Genomic DNA, 18,410 nt, shown 5'->3' with positions numbered 1-18,410 from the left:
AAAAAAAAAAATTTTAAAATTTCGCAAAAATATATTTACTTTACACCGAATGTGTTAATTTTTGGTCACGCAAACGAGTTACAAAAATTTCGTTCAAATAAAAATATTTATTTTTACTATTTTCAGTTTATTTTCGGAGAGGTTGTGTGTAGCAATTCTGAGTTGAAGAGTCTGTATTTTTTTTTTTTTTTTGAATGAACTTGTTTTCTTACTAAGTTAATTAGACCTTCTAATTAAAGGTATTAATTGAAAATAAAATATTTGCATTATTAAATAATAATTTAAATAAATATCTTTAAGATAGCAGAACACGCGCCTTAAGTTATTTTCTTCTCCCCACCAATTAATGTGAGTCATATTCAAAAGAAAAAAGTTTTTATTCAAATAAATGTTAATCCTATATAACTCTTCTATTACATCTATAAATCATTCTGTAAAACCTTCGTAAGTACAACTGTTGCATATTTCACTTTAGGAATATTAAGTGGCGTTGTATGAAGAAAAGATATTATTATTATTATTTCATTTATAGAATAAATGAAAAATATATTTCATCTAACCTGAAACACCCGCCAGAAGGTACTGAGTAATCTGAGTAATCTAGAAAGGTACAACCTTGAGTACCTAACCTCAAACACCCGCCAGAAGGTACTGAGTAGTCTAGATAGGTTCAACATTGGGTATCTAACCATATCGAATATGAGTGCTAATGTTGGCATTAAGGAGTACCTCGCTTAACTAAAAGTATTCAGTGGTATCCCAATCGAGAATAAAGGTACATTTAGTTAAGATTCTATAAGTCAGACTGCATGCAAACTAATTCTTCGGTGCCATACTGGCACTATTTCTTAAGTGAATCGCGTGTCTTGCAAAGTTGACTAGCACTAAGGTCTTCTATGATATAGTGATTTGAGCGGCACTTGGTCATGTTATATGAATCAGGTCAGATTAGGTTGGAGTGGCAGCTTTGTGGATAAGCGTTGTTCATTTGAAATTTAAGGACAAAGCCGAAAGTAAAGTAGATGAGTAGTAGTAAAATTTTTGCACCGCCGTTACTGTTCTCAACCTGACTGATTTAAAATACAAAAGATGGGCGTCAAGGCTGTTAACAATACAAATAGCTAGAATTTTGTTGTCAAAACAATATATATATTTTATATACTATAACAGGAGGTGTGAGCGCCAATTAGACATCGGAAACGACTGACTAGGAGTAGTACCTATATACAATCGCTTCCAGTTTGAAACTATCTTTTTTAATCTCAAGCTACTTATTTTTTCTATAGTTGTTATTTTATGGGAAAATAATTATTTCAGTTTTTAATTATTTGCCTTTTTAATATATCACAAGAACACATAACCTGGTTTCTACGTGACCATCGTGACAGGTGTGAAATCATGGATCTATGCCGAAGCAAAACAACAATCCACTGTTTAGGTCTTCTAAAATGAGCAAAACCAGATAGAAGCGATCTACGAACAGAAGAAATCCAAGGAAACGTTCGCATGTTTTTTCAGAAAAACCATGTCATTGCGACATTCATGTTCCACTTGAACAACGTAGAACAATCACTTCTGAGTGGTACACAACCATTTATTTGCCAAGAGAACAGATTCTCTTTGCAGAATTAAGAAAAACCAACCGTCGTAGTAAGATCATTCTAAAGCAAGACAATGCGTGCTTCCACACATTACCTTCAACAAAATAGTTTTTGAGCACTCAAAACATCGAATTGTTGGGTCATCCGCCTCACGGTCCTAACTTGGTGCCCAATGCATGGTAAGCGTTAAGACATTCAAGACCCTGGTTTTGGAGATATCTACTTCAGAGTGACAAAACTGTTTCGAAAATTGGTACAGTTGAATGTAAAAATGTATTAATCATCATGGAGAATACTTTGGAGAACAATAATAGGTGCAAGACTTGAAAGGCAGCCGCCATGCAAAGGATATATTCATAACATACTCTCACTTCTTGATAGCAGTATACTCATCCACACATGTTTTTATAAATATGTTGACCAAAAAGTATGTGAAAGTCTAGTCAGTATTTATCTATTTTAAAATTTCAGTGATTCTTTTATATAATGAGTGTCTTTCTAACTATAAAACTCTTATTGACCAACCTATTGATTTGAATTATCAGACAGTTTACTAAAATATCTCCTTCAAATCAGTCCTTTTCTACTAGCACACACTAAACTAGTATCTTTAAAAATATTAATTAATTTTGAATACATATTCTTTTATTTAATCACAGATCAACAAATGCCGAGTACATTTCGCACTTCCATCAACATAACTTTTCTTGTGTGGACTGGAAGCAAGCACCAGAAGCAACAGCTGGTAATTGTACTAGATATGGAAGTTATGGTGCGCTACGTTGTTATGGCGGCATGAATAATTTACCGTCAATACCGTAAATACCAGATAATATACCAAATTAAATTTTATAGTAAATAAACCAAAATTTTTTTTATAGAGAACAAAAAGTGCGTAAACTTGAAGAGATTATATTTTGTGGTTGGCCGGAAAATGTATTCAATCCCCTTATTGATCTGCAACCTTTTCCGAAAATCCGTACTTTAACAATTGAATATAGCAATTTTACCGAAATTATATTTGATTTTCCTGAAATGTTTTATTTGCAAGTAAACAATAAGAATTCAACATATACTATGTAAAATAAAACTGAGCTAAAAACCTTAAATTTTAGACTATCAATATATCTTGGACCAATTTATCGCATATTAGCAGTCGTACTTTTAAACGGGTACATACGCTTAAAGTAGCTGATTTGCGCTGGAATCAATTAATACAAATGGAAGGTCCACTTATATTGCCGCGTTACTTTGAAAAACTCTATTTGGCTGGTAAGTAATTGATAGTTGATAACTGTAGCAAGTTTTAATATTTTGTAGTTGGTTAGGTAATCCTTGGAACTGTACGCGTAATTTTAAATGGTTACTTCTACCAGAACAAGGTGCTGCAGTTGTTGATCGTGGTGAATTGTTATGCGCCGATCGCAAATATAAAGATCGCCTTATGTTGGCAGTTATGCATTATAAATTAGTATGTTTGATACACTGAAAAAAAAATAGTTTATAATTCATTGTCATTTATAGTTATTGAAAGAAGAATGTCAGTCACACCCTGACTTACAAAATTGTACTTGCATTATGCATCATATAATACCGAAGTCCCACATACCACTTTATACTGTCAATTGCTCCAATTTGAATTTCCAACGGCTGCCCGCATACATACCAGCAAATACGACTATGCTCTTCCTTAACAATAATCAGGTAAACGCTATATGTGTACATCCACCTAATTGATTAACTTCTAATAGTATCTATGGATTATGTTGAACTATTAAATTTATATTATATCTATTAGATAACTGATGTCTTACCTTTGCGTAATAATGTTAATTACCGTCATGTAGTGGATGTGCATTTGGACAATAATCTTGTAGAAAGTATTGATGTCCTCGAAGGAGGCTATTGGCTCGAGCACTTTCGTCTATTAAGTTTACGTGGCAATAAGTTAAGAAAGGTGCGTATGTACTAAGTCTAATCAAGCTTATATATATATATTCTGCTTATCTTACAGTTGCCAGTATATGCTTTGGATAATGCCTTGGAAGATAATGCAAATGCAAATCTTTTACTTCTTAGCATGAATCCGTGGTTTTGTTCGTGTAAATTTGCTATGAGTTTTCGGGAGACTCTTATTAAATATAATTCCATTTTACGTGATTCTTGGAATATAACTTGCACTTACCAACAAGGAGATGATCTAAGGCAAGCGAAAGTGTTATCCATAACACGGCAAGATGTTTGCAAATTAAATGAGGATCCAAAAGTGCATCCATTGGATATGCTGAATGGTGTTTTAGCTAGTTTAATTTTATTTATATTAGGCAAATTAGCTTATGATTATTATCATTATAAATATTATGGACGTGTACCATGGATAGTAATGAAGTTACCTTAAGAAATGTAGGTGTAAATACTAGTGCTTCAAATACTATTCGAACGATTTAAAGCTTCGAGCATTTTTATGCCTAAATAAGATTGAGTTCGGACGCACAAATTCGAAAATGGTATGATACTCGAACCTTTCGAATATTGAAACATCTGAAGTAATCAAATGTTTATATTCAAGTATATGCTCGAACACTTTGAAGTACTACTTAATACTCATCGAGCGAATATTTTGCTCCTAACTCTATGTCTAAAATGGCTAGTCTCTGACAAGATTTGTATGTTCGAATGCAATATCGTATTATTTTGGTATTTAAAAATAAAATTTGCATGTATTAGTAAAAAAGCGAGAGTGTGTGCAAAAATCTTACCAAATTCTAGTCAATTTTCGTATTCAATTATACTCAGTTTGCTCGAACATCGTAATGTTCGAACCCTAAAAGTGAGAGTACTGCTCTCAACTTGTTGTCTTCAATGATTAGTCTTTGAGAATATTTTTACGTTCGAATGGAAATCCGTATTTCTATATTCTAAAAATGTATATGTGTAAGTGATAAAGAGGGAGTGTGTACAAAAATCTTGCAAAAGTCTAGCCAATTTAGATACAAGTTTAACATGAAGGCACAAAATCATGAAAATATCTAGTAAATATCTAGGAAATATCATTACTTCGGAACTAGTCTTTAAAATGGACAGCTAAATTCTAAGAATATCATTACTTCAGAACTAGTCTTTAATATGGACAGCTAAATGCTATTCTATTGGAAGCTACAAAAAAGAAATTTCGCAGACGAGCAAAACGTTCGCTTGGTGAATTTTAAGTTTCAAAATTCAGAAATGATAAATTTATATGTAAAACCAAACGCTTAAGTATTATATTGTAAATATTTAAAATAATAAAATGTAACTTAGCAATAAGAAAATATAAAATTTTAAGATAGATATGTAAGATTAATTGATATTCCATGTTAGTGATATAAACACACATATATATATACATATAAATATTTATGTATACTATTGTAAATACTTATTTATACAAATTTAAAAAAGAAATTTGATAAGAATATTTATTAAAATCAAAAATGTAATATATAATAATATTAGAAATATTATAAACAATAAAGCCGAGTCATTCCTACAAAACATTAATTTGTTTGCAATAAATTGCTTCAATTTTCGTTTTTAGTCGAGGAGGACGATTCTCTTATTAATAGGGAAGCAATAACTCAGGAAAAGGTAGCAGTACTTTTTTTTTAATCCAATCATCTGATTTAATAATAAAACGTTTAAATTAGATTCAAAACCAAAATTGACATTTGTATCGAAAGATGCTACAATATCAAGAAAGTACTAGGAAGCAGTTAATGACACATAATATATATATTACTCTTCGTATATATTACTCTTCAAAATTTAATCTTTGAAGTAAGCGCCTTCCGAAATAATACATAAAGGCCAATGAAAAACCCAATCATCAAATCCATCAATTATTTTTCCATTAAAAGCACCGATACGTCAGCTTCTACTGGCATTAAAAAACGGACTAAATTGACAGAGAGAAACAAGCATCTTAGTCCGTTCAGATGAAAGATGATATGTCAAAATGGCGAATAAATTTTCATTCTTCTACTGATTAGTTTTGAAGGCGACTCCTTCAAAATTTTTGAGCTAACTTGTATGACTCACTTGGTATGCGCCATTGCGAAATTGACTCATTCTATCATGTCTTTAGCGAACCTTACGTGATTGAGTTTTTGCAGACAATATAGGTCCTTCCGCATTAATCGAACGGCAATACATTTTTCATACCCAAACAATCGTTTAAAATGGTACAAATTGAATTGTGTCCTACAGAAATGTCAGAGAATGGCTCTCTCAGATATAAGCATGTATTTTCAGACCCCGTTTTTTTTTTAATTTAGTGATATTAAGTTCAGCTGAAGAAGTTGATGATTTACCAGAACGAGGAATATTTTCCACCACTCTCAAACAGAGCGGTGCACCACTGATTTGCATGTGTTTCTGATAAAGTCGATCCACCATGATTCTCTCAGATTTAAGGCCCCTTATTTTTTACTTTAGTGATATTAAGTTCAGCTGAAGAAGTTGATGGCTTATTAGAACGAGAAATATTTCCGACTCCATATCAACCAAACCGGTGCACTCTTGATTTGCATGTGTTTCTGATAAAGTCAATCCACCATAAGGGTTAGGCAACATTTTTAGCGCTGCGGCACCAGAAATTTCATTTTCAATACAAAAGTTAGGATTATTATGATTATATTGATAAAATGGTGTACACTAAAAATCTAAAGAAAAAGGGACGACTGAATTTCGCTTAAGTAAAGAGAACTGTTTGCTAAGTTAGCAACAAAGAGGATATCCACAATCCCTTTAACCAGGAGTTTTAACTTATCGATTCCAGGTATTTCCTTGAATGAATGGATCATATATTTGTAGTAAATCATCAACGAAAGGTAGACAGTTCTACTTCATAAAATAATTGTTAAATTATTAGGACCCGCTGCGACCTGCTTGTGCAGTCCCTTTCGAGAGTGTTGATTGGCACTTGGTTGTTGGGGTCGATAAGTGGATACGGGACGTAGACCCTGCCGTTCTTGGAAACTTTGATTTATCTTGGTCAGTTACTCTTAATATACTATAATATACTATACTTAATATATATATATATAATAGGTGATCCTAATGGTGCGGATTGTTAGTATCCCATTGACCGAAGGTTGAGAAATATTATTTTTTAATATTTGTAATGTATATAAAATTTGTAAAAAAAAATTCTATTTTTATATGAAAAAGAGTATAAAACATTGCATAAACTTTCTACTTTCATAAACAAAACATTTTATTTTATTTGATTTTTTGATATTTTTTTCTTTTCAGTTCTAAGTTAAAAACTACTACAAACATTGCATTTGTTATTTATATATGGAACGAGATATTCTATTTAAATATATTTACTACTGCATGGCAACAAAAATCTAAACATTAATAGTAAATGTAAATATAAAATAATTTTATAATAACTCAGTAATAAAATAATATTATATAAATTTAATATTTGTTGTCATTTAAAAAAATCACCAATGGAGTATGCATTGCACAAATGGAAATATAAATTGCACAAGAAATTACTATAAAAAAGCTGCTAATTTTCGGAATGTTTTCCTTTCCAAATATTCGTAATTTTTAATTTTAATTTTAATTAAAACTTAATTGCTAAAATTCACTTAAATTAATAACAATTATTAAAATATATAAAACTTTTACAATTATTATTGACGGAATATTTTTTTAATTGGCACAATATCTTTTTAATATTTATGCTTACACTAATTTAAAAATACATCGAGATAAAAATATCTTTTAACTAATGGAATGTATATCATTCAGATATCGGACTAAGTTTTAGATATTAAGTGTGCGTACATCATGGATATATATACGCTGTGATTATGAGATAAAATGGTACATGATAAGGTACATGAAAAAATATGACTTAAAAATAAACAACAATTTTTTAATAAAATAGTTTTTTAGTACAGCGAGCAAGAAACAACAATGTAAATAGCATAAATATTGTTATCTAAAAACTTTGTACTAAAATTCTTAACAAAAAAGAACAAATACAAAAACAAAACGCTAAGTAAAATATATAACAAGCATATAAGTATACCTAAAAGATAATGGAATAAAAACAATTTTAGTTTTTTTTTTTAAATTGATATTTTGTTAGTAACAATTAAAATTAAAACCGAATTTTTCGTTATTTTCCTGTTAGATAAAATTTATAAATTTTATATAAATTTTATATAAACAATAGCTCCATGAATAGCTAAATATTGCCTAAAGTGAGAAATAGGAAAAATAAAAACACCGGGCGTCAATGAATTTTTAAAGCTTCTTCTCTGATTTGTCACAACGAGCCATTCTTTGAGCTCAAGTTGGCTTTGAATACAAGGCTGCCGCAATAACTTATCCTCTCTGTATCTGTTTCAAAACTTTATAGTTCCAAAAAGGTACTTCTAAAAGCTTCAGAAATAAAATAAATTAACTTTTTAATATCAAAATAAAGGTTGAGATATTACAACAGTAGCTTTCAAAGAAAGCTTAAGAGTAAAAAAACTGGTACAATAGGACTCTTCTGGCCGCAGTACCGGCTGTTGGGCAATTTTCACGTTATTATTATTATTATTATTATTATTATTATTATTATTATTAAGCTTAAGACTAATAATATTAAAAATACAGACATTAATCTTTGATTAAAGGATCAAATTAAGGAACATCCATTGTTTACAATTGGTAAATTGATTTAATTTAAAGACAAGTACATATCAACATAATGCAGCGGTTCACTTTTAAGAGTATTTTCTCTTTCATATTATAGATGTTTTTGTTGTAGCCCATGAGGATCTATCTAGTAGATTCTATGAAAAGAATTACAAATACAAAGACATAGGTTACGATATGGTTGAGTATAGAAAATACGTAAAGAAAATGTAATTGTAGGGATCAAGAGCGGATAATGTATAAGTAGGATTTTAATATGACAATCCCGGGTGGAGACGTAGACAGGGTGTCTTCACTACATTTAGGTCATAGGTCGCCGTAACTAATCTACCATTTAGACTCCAATGACCAACAATGGTTTTTGTATAAGTCTGAGACAGATAATATTTTTCTATTTTTGTTTTCTAACCTGTACAAGGTAGCGATACTCTAGCATTTTAATGTTGCTAATGTTTTTCTATTGAGACACAACTGATTTTTGTGTAGTCGGGAACCTATTTGTCAAGCAGTTTTTGAGTGCTTGAGCAGCAGTTTTATAATTTTATATATTCTTAAAATTATGGAGTATTTTTAAAAATGCGGTTTAATGAAGCAATTGCTACTTCATGGCTCTTTGATATCTAAGATAAGTAACATAATCGTATAAATCCGCCCCTGTACATGTCTGTAAGCAAGAATTGTAAAATGTTTCTATAAATTTGGAGAAACAGTTAAATGGCATGAACAACTCAGGGACCTTTAAATTATTGGTACTTGTGAATTTTAAATTTAGAGAAACTGTTAAGTGGCGTGAGTTGTTATAAACATATTTTTAATAATAATTTCTAATAATAAAATGATTTACATTTAAACAATCGAGTTGTTTTATTTAGCAAACAACAATACTGGTAGATATGGTAACTCGACTCCTACCAATAAGACCATCTTTGATTGGTTTTATTATTAAGTTTATTATCTACTATAATTAACTATCTAATTGAGCTGTTAATAGAGCTGTCGGGCAATAGACATTTAATAGAGCTGTCTGTAATTAAAATGTTCCATACAGAAAGTAAGACAAGTTTTATGAAGAAGCACAGAAAAACGATTCCCCGGATTTCGGTGTAAAAAACAAAAAATTCGGCTTTTGTATTTTACATATAAAAATAAAAAATGTTACTAACATTATAATATTTTCATATTGGCAATGTGTCACAATAACACTTCATAATATTTTATACAATAATTTTGGGTGGTTATAGTATGTTAATATTCCTATTTTACGTTGAGTATTTTACCTTTTTAAGTTTAATTCTTTTTTAAACTATCCATTTCTTATCTAGAATAGTACATAGGAATGATCACGTTCTAAACGTTTTTTAGCACGTAGAGAAATTTTTCCCATAGGATCAGAAGGAGGTGGTATGCCAGTTATTGTATGCACCGGTTCTTTGTAAAAGACTTCAGTGCGTCCAGATTTATAACCATAAAAAACAGTTTCATGAGATCTACAGACATAAGAAAACAATAATGAATTTATAAAATATATTAATAAAATCATAAATTACCTTAAGATTATATCAGTCAGCTCATTACCAGTACTTTTGAAGTCACGATGCAAACACTCAAGGGTGTTAAGTTCTACGGGACTCCAAGGACCATTACGTTCCAGTGCATCCCAACTGGAATCTACACACATAAAACTATAAGCGCCGTCACGTTTATCACCCTCCACATTTACATTTAATGTCTGATTTAAATGTGATTCCATATGAGGGAATTTTGCAACACAAATATCAAACTATAATAAATATTTTTAATATAATAATTTTATACAATATAATAAAAATATTGTGTGTTACCATTTTTTGCACGGTTTGTTTTTGCCGGGACACACCTTCCTCCATTAATAAAATCAATGTCATATTCTGTTGTCCACATATATACAGCTCCAAGCGTTGTACGCCTTCGGTACAATTTTTCGTTTGCAAAGGTAAAGTAGCTAAAGCATCAACGGCATCATCACATTTTAAGGAACTGCGTCGCGGAAATCCTTTCGTAGCTGTAGTGTAAGAAGGTGTTTGAATTTCAATGGCGCCAGCCGGTGTGTTATCCCAATTTGGCCTTTCTTCATTTATAGCTAAAACGGAAAGTTTTGCCATAAGCGGCGTTAATGGTACCCCACCAGACTGTTTTCGAGTATTGCCAAAAGTAGGTATATTATCCTTTGATGGTGTAGCATCAGACAATGGCTTAAGCGGTAAACTAAGTGCTTTCTTATCCATTGGTGTTTTTGGTTTCTGTTCTACAGTGAATTCTTGTATATTCAAATTACGATCTGCTTTAAAATTTGCTGTTGCTGTCGCTTCATGCCGCAATGATTCATCAAGTTTCTTTAATTCATTGTCGAATTCTTTAAATTCCTCAATAAGTTGCGCTATTTCGGCATCCTTTTTATTTTCATCTGTTGCATCCCATAGCTTATAGTACTTTTCGAGAAACTCCTGAAACAAACTACGTGATATAGGTTGTCCGTTTGCATTAAAAACAGGATTGGTGGGATCTGTAATTGTACGAGAAGTACGATTATTTTCATCGGAATTATCCGAGTTCTGCTCATCGTCATTTTCAATATAATCTGGAGTTTCGATATCGGTAACTATATTTCCGTTACGATTAACGTCAGTCTTTATGCCATTCGAGAATTGTTTAAGTGATAATTTTTTAGATATTTTCTTTAAAGAATCGTGTAAGTCGGTGAAAGAATTTCGTCGCTCCATATGCTTATTGGGATTGGTGATAAAATTTTGAAATAATCTTTCCAAATCGATTTTAAGCGAGTTACGTCGATTATTATACTTCGAATTCACTTTATTCGAATTGTTTTCATCCTAAAAATATAAATGATTTAGAGTATTTATTATAAAAAATAGTAACAAAACTTACTTCTGGATTAGCACAAATAGACATTATATTGCCGACTTGCAAAACTTTATTTTCAGCCAATGGTGTCGAGCACACACTGGTACGTCCAATAAATTCTGGATATGAATCGGTTTCATCAAAGTTTATTGAGGATATACCTGATTCAGGTAATTCTTTAGCATTTAAGTTCTTTAAACGCAGTGGCAGATGTGTTGGTCGTGCCATTAACGTTTTTGGACGCATTGGTTGCGTTGTTTGTTCACTGATACTAGCTTCAGTACTAACACTTCCGGTACCTTCTTCTGGTATATTTGTAAATATTAAGGATTTATCACGTTTTATTTTACGTTTAGCATATTGAAACGGTAGAGCACCGAGTTGTGTAGTTTGTAAATTTTGGGCACGTTGTGCATCAGCCGACAATTTTCTATACTCAACTATATCGACGTAAACAACAATCATTTGTACGCCATTCGGTATATGGAAATCGGTTATGACGATTTGCTCAGCGGGTGTCCTAATATGTAAGGGATTCGCCAACACTATATGTTTGGTAATAACATCGGTTAGTTGAGTAGCAACGACTCTGGAATATTGAAAAGTAGATAAATATATGAAATATATAAAAAATTTAATATATAACTTACTTGTTATGATACAGTATGGAACCACCAAGAATGCCTTTAGTTTGTTGACAACATTGCAGGGTTTGTATAGCATCCAAAAATATATTGCTAGCGGTCTAAAGAATTTAAAATAAAAAATGGATATTAAATATACGTTTTATAAATTATTAATATTAGTATTAGTGTCAATCAATAAAAGTTTCTACGTATCAAGTGAAAAGAAAATAAAACAATAGATGGATTGTGTCTATCTTTTGAAATCTGGCATCAAAAGACAGTATCAGTGTTGTTAAGTGTGGGTATCTGCCTTAACGAATTAAGACCACGGTGCTCTATAAACACTTGTATGAAGATAATGCGCCAATAAACGCCCCATTGGAAATTCCATAGATTTTCCAATAAAGTTATGTGTTCAGGACATAACTTCCAATCATACCCAATCATTGTACCCGCGTAAGTTTGGGTATTAATCACAGCCACTACGAGTCCAACCTCAACTGGTTAGCACAGCCGACGCTGCGGGCCACTGACCCCCGTAGTACCAGATTTATAGCTCTGGTCGAGTGTCGCAAGTGGGTCGATCATCTCAACTCAACTCGAGTCCAAATGAAGAAACCTGGCTTCTTCAATGGGGTAGGTCAATGGATGATTGTGAGTGTAATGGGCCAACACCGGTCAGGTCTACATTCCGGAGCCACTCATCAGACACAAGGACCAACTGGCGTTCACCACCCAGTTTATATTTCACATTTGTCGTCTATATTTGTTTAATAATGGCACCGAACTGGTTGGTTATGAACCGAATCGGTTACAAAACGGAATCTTTGACTTTTTAGTGTAATTGGACTGTATCGTAAATCTAAACATTGCGACTTTTTCCCGGCTTTTTGTAGAATTTATATACTAGTTTTTGAATCGAACCACTTGTTTAGAATATCGAACGTCTCAACCGAGTCAGTTTAGTAATTTATTCGCTACACAATACTTTTTTTCATATTGCAATCAAGCCTTCTAAAACTAGTGTCAGTTTAGCATCGAATGTCTCAAGCAATCCACTTTAGGAATTCAGTAATAAATCAAATAATAGTTACCTTTGGCATGCGTAGCTTAGGTATATTTTGAAAAATATTTCCATTGTATTGTAAAACAGGCAGATATGTCTCGAATATATGATATAATTTGTCGGATAAATTCTTGTACTGTCCTTGTGTTGAAAATTGATCAAAAATTGTTTGCAAATCACAATGAAAGAACTTCACCAAAGCTGAAAGTAAATCAGCACGATGCTCGAGTAAATAATCTGATATATTACGATCCGTGCCAACAGCCTGAAAGAAAAAATATATTTTACAATTAAAATAAAATCCCTTAATTGTAATTATTCTATTTAACTTACCAATATGAAGCGTCCAAATTCCTTTAAAACGAATTTGCCGTTCTGGAGGGACAAAATGCGAGGCTTGAAAAAGCAATCCTTTAGGAAATATGTTGTGCCCATTAATTGTCCACACAGTGCCACTTTCTGTGTATCAGATACCCAACTAGGATGAAAGTAAAGCACAGCGTTGACGGGATCGTCTGCTTCCTCTTTCAGACACTCCGTGTCATAAACAAACACAATCATCGTTTCTCTATAATTAAAAAATAAATTACGTTTTATTAATTATAATCAACTTAATTATTATATAAAATAGTTTAATTGAAGATAAATAAAAATTATAGACCTTTCCTCCTTATTTTTATTTGTACTTAAGAAAACTTCATGCTGAAAAGAAGTCCAGCGTTTAAAATTATTCTGAAGCAAACTTTTAAACATTTTCGCAATTAATTTTTATCGAAATTTATGGAATTCGGTTGACACATTCTGTGAGTTATAGACGTTTATGTGTACTAAGCCAGTGAAAAGCCAACAAAATCTTAAGTGCCTATAAGAGGCAATACACTTATCGTGTACGGTGTGGTTTGATAAGACTTTATAACTGAAACGACAACTGATAAACGGTAGCATAAACGCAAAAACATCTTTCGTCATTCAAACGCGTCTGTTTGTCTGTTCGCTTGAATAGTTCGATACACGCAGTTTGGGAGAAGATATCGGTTACATGGAAGGGAACAGTCATTAACTTTCTGTTGACACGAAAGACGGCTAAAAATTTGTGGACGCGACGTAGAGGGCGGGACCCAGCAAACAGCAATTAGCTAATTGTAATATGAGAGAAAATTAACAAAGCAAAGAAATGCTAATTAACATACAATATCAATTTAATATACAGTAGCACTAATGAATAAAATAAATATTCTTACATACATACAAACATACATAAGCCATATGTAAATATGTTCTGGTGTAAATTTATTAACAAACAGAAATTGGATTCATTTGTGAAGAAAACGTTGACCGTGCTGAAGTAAAAATAATTCAGAGAATTATACATTCTATCGTCTGACTGCTTAGTAATTCGTTCTAATTTCTAATATTATATGAAATAATTATTAACGGTCCTTCAAACGAAAATAATCGAAATATTGGGTAAGACTAACAAAATACATCAACAGGTGAGGATGGAAAAATTATGGATTTGTAAAGGAATCAACAAGAGTTAGTGCTAATTAAAAACTTTGAAAAGAGAATTGGGCAACGAAATTCTGTACATGCTGCAATAATAGAGCTACCCAATAAAGGTTAATTTCGCTGGTACTCATACAGGTAACAGCACTTTCAATGTTGTAGTAACGCGTGGAAATCTATCGGCCATATAATATAAAAAGAATTATAACGACGTATACATGGATTAGGATCTGGAAAAGTGATGGTAGTGTGAGGAGTAAGGACAGAGGAGATTGTTAGGAATAAGAATGGAGTAATGGTGAGAGTAGAAGTTGAATAACAAAATACCGTTTAACATTCCCAAAAAGAACTAAACCAGCAGTCTTCCAGTCGGACACATCTATTGCCCATTATGATGCCGCGAAAGTCAATCCAGTATATTGGAAAAAAAATTTTTGGTATTTTAATTACTATTATTAGGAGTAACAATGATACACCTCATCCTCTGAGAGCTATTGTACTATCTCTGTAGAAAGTCTATTCAGGAACTGAAAAATATTTCTCAACTTAAAACTGTAGATCTTATTCGGTTCAATGAATCAGATTCAATGATCAGATAAGATAAACAGAAGTTAAGCTATTCATTTTACAGAATTTGCAGACGACAGATACGGTTTGGTTGGTGTGGCGACTGTGTGCACCAAAGCACATTTGTTTCCAAAAATCCGCCGGTTGTGACAACACGGAATAACAAAAGAACTGCAGCGGTCATTGTACAGATAATGCTTAAAGGCATGACTTCTTCATTTAGGTGAAAGTGAACGAACATGACAAGTCCATATACTTGGCTATATTCCTAATTTTGCAGAATGATAACTCTGTAAAGTGGATAAGAAAAGCTGTCCAATGAAAGGTACCACCTAAAGGTACCACCCAAGGAATAACTTCTTGAAAGTATCCGCTACGTTGCTTTAAGTTCAGATTAATTCAAACTGCTTGTGTCATTTAGAAATATATATTTCAAATGGTAGGAGTGTAGACAAAGTTTTAAGTGGGAGTTTGTCATTTAGAAAGTCAAGTTTCAGGTATGAAGCCAGCTGCCATGATAAATTTCTAAAAAGTTTACATTTTTGTGTAGAAGTATTATATTCAGATGTTTGTGGTTTACCAGCCATTTTTATCTAAATTATCTATTATTTCAATATTAATAGGGCACCAAACCGAGATAGATAGAATCGACGCCAGTTGCTTATTGCTAATCGGACAAAGTTTAATCTAAAGAACTTATTTTAAAGTTACGAAAGTAGTGTACGAAGCTTTGCTACCAGAGAATCTAACCTTATTTTTGAAATTTATAAAGTTTGTACCTACACTCTGTAACATTCCTGCTTCAATGGAAGCACAACCATTTCTAGCTGTATCTGGAAATTTAAAGATTTCTTCATTGCTCTTATGTTTTTTTAAAAAATTATGATAACGGAATGGTATGCTTTTATTCAAACTACCGCTTATTAAAATCTACACGAATGGAAAAGTATTGCATTCTATCATACCAACTATAGTCCTCACATACTTTTCGTGATTCAGTTTAAATTAAGACCTTAACTGGTATGCTTTAGTACTGACAACGGTACTAATAAATAGATTTTCATTCCCAGCGAACTCTGCAATACTCTTTTACTGACGTCAAGAGTTAACTATAAGAAGCACCTATATTCGGTGTTGAGGGATGAAAACATGTTAATTAAGGTTATACCGGTGATCCTAAAGATCCACTTAGGTCTATTGCTAAAATCACGTAAATTTAAAGAAAAGTTTTTTTACCGAGAAACTGCACATTTTTAAAATATGAAATGCTCTATACTTTTTACAAATCCAATATATACATAGTAATTTTGACTATAGTACTTAAAACATACGATAAGGTTATTAAAATGTAAAAAAATGACAGGCGACAGATTATTTTTATCACTAATTTTAAGTTTTAATTAAATATTAATAAGAAATGTTAATAAGAAATAATTTCCAAGACTCGAAACAGCTGTTTAGTTAGCCAAAAATTTAATTAATTAAAATAATACATATAATAGAATTTTTGTTGTTGTAATTAACTACTTTTCGAAACCTCTTCGTTATTAAGAAAGGTTAAATTAATTCTAACAATTTTGTATTTAAAACAATTAGTATAGAAATTTTTACAAATGTCACCACTAAACAGATTCCACTTTGTTCTCATTTTCCCATAGTTTATCCTAACATATCATATCTAATACTAACATTAACTTATTTTAATAGAGTATCAATAAATTGCAGTGCACTTATAATCTAGTTAGTATACTTTAACAAAACAAATACCAAAAAAAAAAAAATATATATATACACCAAATTTTTACAAAAATCAAATAATAAGTATAAATAATAATATTAATTAATCGTACATTTCTTATCACCGCAGCAAATTTAAATTAAAAACGCCAGAACTTAGGAGACATGCAAATTACAGTGTAAATAAACCATGCAACATTGTAAACTCTGGAAAAAGATAACAAATTTATTAAATATATTAACAATTAATTAAATTCAATATTTTTTCTTATTATTGAAGCCATAGACAAAACATTCCAACACCAAAACACAGTATAACAATTTTATCTTTTGTTTGTGGGAGTGTCATTTTTTTCTAGTTGCACTTGATAATGAACTTACTTTGCCATTTTTGTATAACAAAAGTTTTTGATATTTATAAAAGGATATATAAATAAATACTTTTCTATTTTATCTGCACATTTAATACATTTTATATTATTATATTACATATTGGCGATAACATTTCAATGTTTTTAAATCTGTTATCGCTAGACAAAATTCCGCCAGTAAGCAAAGGTATTTTTACAATTAGCAAATAAAAAATTCGAACTGTCAAATAGCAAAATATATTGATTTTCGAAATTCGAAATTGGCCATTTAGAAATACAGTGTCATTGAAACTGTATGAAAATAGTGTAAATGTGTTCGCTAAGAATGTAAGTTATTAATGAATTAAAAATTCAAAATTTATTATTCAAAAGACGGGTTTAAAATATATTGTTTAAAAACACATATAAATTTTTTATAATTTTCGTAAAAATTCGAAAGGAGATATATGAAAAGTTATGTGTATTTACATATTTGCAAAGAATAACATATTTCAAAGAATATGTTAAAAAGAGCAGCGGATATGATATAATGAATATTCAAGAGAGAATACAAACTGGAAATAGTTCCTACTACAACATAAAAACGCTCATATCATTAAAAAGACATCAAGAAAATTAAGGATGTTATATTAAAAAATAAAGATTAAATTTGGCATATCAATTGAACCCTTGATACTTGCAGTCTCAAAAAAAATTATTTACAAATAATTAAATATAAGAAATAATTTCCATGACTACTGAAGACGTGTATTTGGCAATACTCAAACAAGCTGAATGGTCAACCAAAAATTCAATTATCTAAAAATAAAAAAAAATTTTGTTGTTGCAATTCACTATTATTGAACACCTCTCTATCAATTATAATATAATAAGCGTATTATAACTTTAATTTTTCATTTTTTTGTGGGTTTTAAGGTCAATTTTATTTAATTTTAGGATGAACAAAGTAAACAAAATCCAATTGACCTATTAGTCAACACAAAATTTTAAACGAAATTAATTTTTGTCATTAAAACAAACGAACTCATTAATTTGTATTTATTTGAACTTTTATAATATTATGCAATCCACCTTTCTGTTAACATGAAATATATAGCGTTTTTGATTGTTTAGTCTGGATTCAATCTAAATTTACTCTAGATCCGTCAAATTTTGTTGCCCAATCGAACATTTTTAGAGTAATCTAAAATTTTTGTAGTTGTGTTAGTAGATATCCGAGAGAGGTCGCTACTGGCGAGAGAGAGAGGTCGCTATTGGCGAGAGAAAGGTCAGGCTAAAGATAGTTATGGCAAGACATCCCTCCTTAGCAGATCAGACTTGAGATTGCTGGTGG

At 31.1% G+C, this 18,410-nt stretch overlaps 2 protein-coding genes across 4 annotated transcripts; one reads left to right on the top strand and one right to left on the bottom strand.

The window, feature by feature from the left end:
* Nucleotides 1-2,249: 2,249 nt before the first annotated feature.
* LOC119674384 (protein singed wings 2-like) lies at nucleotides 2,250-4,847 on the top strand (the record flags this gene model as incomplete). The annotated part of the gene is made up of 7 exons (XM_038085520.1): nucleotides 2,250-2,419; nucleotides 2,483-2,651; nucleotides 2,717-2,873; nucleotides 2,930-3,072; nucleotides 3,126-3,305; nucleotides 3,400-3,558; nucleotides 3,616-4,847. Coding segments are annotated over 7 exons (1,362 nt in total), but the record flags the coding sequence as incomplete, so codon positions are not given.
* Nucleotides 3,800-17,123, bottom strand: LOC119677375. 3 transcript variants are annotated; one of them, XM_038088692.1, is made up of 10 exons: nucleotides 17,088-17,123; nucleotides 16,820-16,913; nucleotides 13,230-13,464; nucleotides 12,925-13,161; nucleotides 11,855-11,949; nucleotides 11,229-11,793; nucleotides 10,145-11,173; nucleotides 9,851-10,083; nucleotides 9,581-9,790; nucleotides 3,800-3,885 (listed from the first exon to the last, which is right to left on the bottom strand). In XM_038088692.1, exons 3-9 carry the CDS (start codon nucleotides 13,455-13,457, stop codon nucleotides 9,622-9,624), a joined length of 2,556 nt encoding a protein of 851 aa, XP_037944620.1. In that variant the 5' UTR covers nucleotides 13,458-13,464; nucleotides 16,820-16,913; nucleotides 17,088-17,123; the 3' UTR covers nucleotides 3,800-3,885; nucleotides 9,581-9,621. The 3 variants fall into 3 exon arrangements, with proteins under 3 accessions (XP_037944620.1, XP_037944619.1, XP_037944618.1); XM_038088691.1 differs by lacking the exon at nucleotides 16,820-16,913 and having other exon boundaries at nucleotides 17,088-17,119; XM_038088690.1 differs by lacking the exons at nucleotides 3,800-3,885; nucleotides 16,820-16,913; nucleotides 17,088-17,123 and adding an exon at nucleotides 13,558-13,736 and having other exon boundaries at nucleotides 7,786-9,790.
* Between the last annotated feature and the right edge of the window lie 1,287 nt (nucleotides 17,124-18,410).

This window comes from Teleopsis dalmanni, chromosome 2, assembly GCF_002237135.1.
Source record: "Teleopsis dalmanni isolate 2A chromosome 2, ASM223713v2, whole genome shotgun sequence".
NCBI classification, from domain to species: Eukaryota; Metazoa; Arthropoda; class Insecta; order Diptera; family Diopsidae; genus Teleopsis; species Teleopsis dalmanni.
This window is presented reverse-complemented; position numbering and strand designations above follow the sequence as displayed.

Bases quoted from the DNA above. Each gene is read 5' to 3' on its own strand.
- LOC119677375 (XM_038088690.1), bottom strand. From the start codon at position 13,649: ATGTTTAAAAGTTTGCTTCAGAATAATTTTAAACGCTGGACTTCTTTT. The intron at 11,794-11,854 runs GTAAGTTATATA...TCAATATTCCAG, and splicing joins TCCATACTGTATCATAACAA to AGTCGTTGCTACTCAACTAA. The intron at 9,791-9,850 runs GTAATTTATGAT...TTATGTCTGTAG, and splicing joins CTGACTGATATAATCTTAAG to ATCTCATGAAACTGTTTTTT.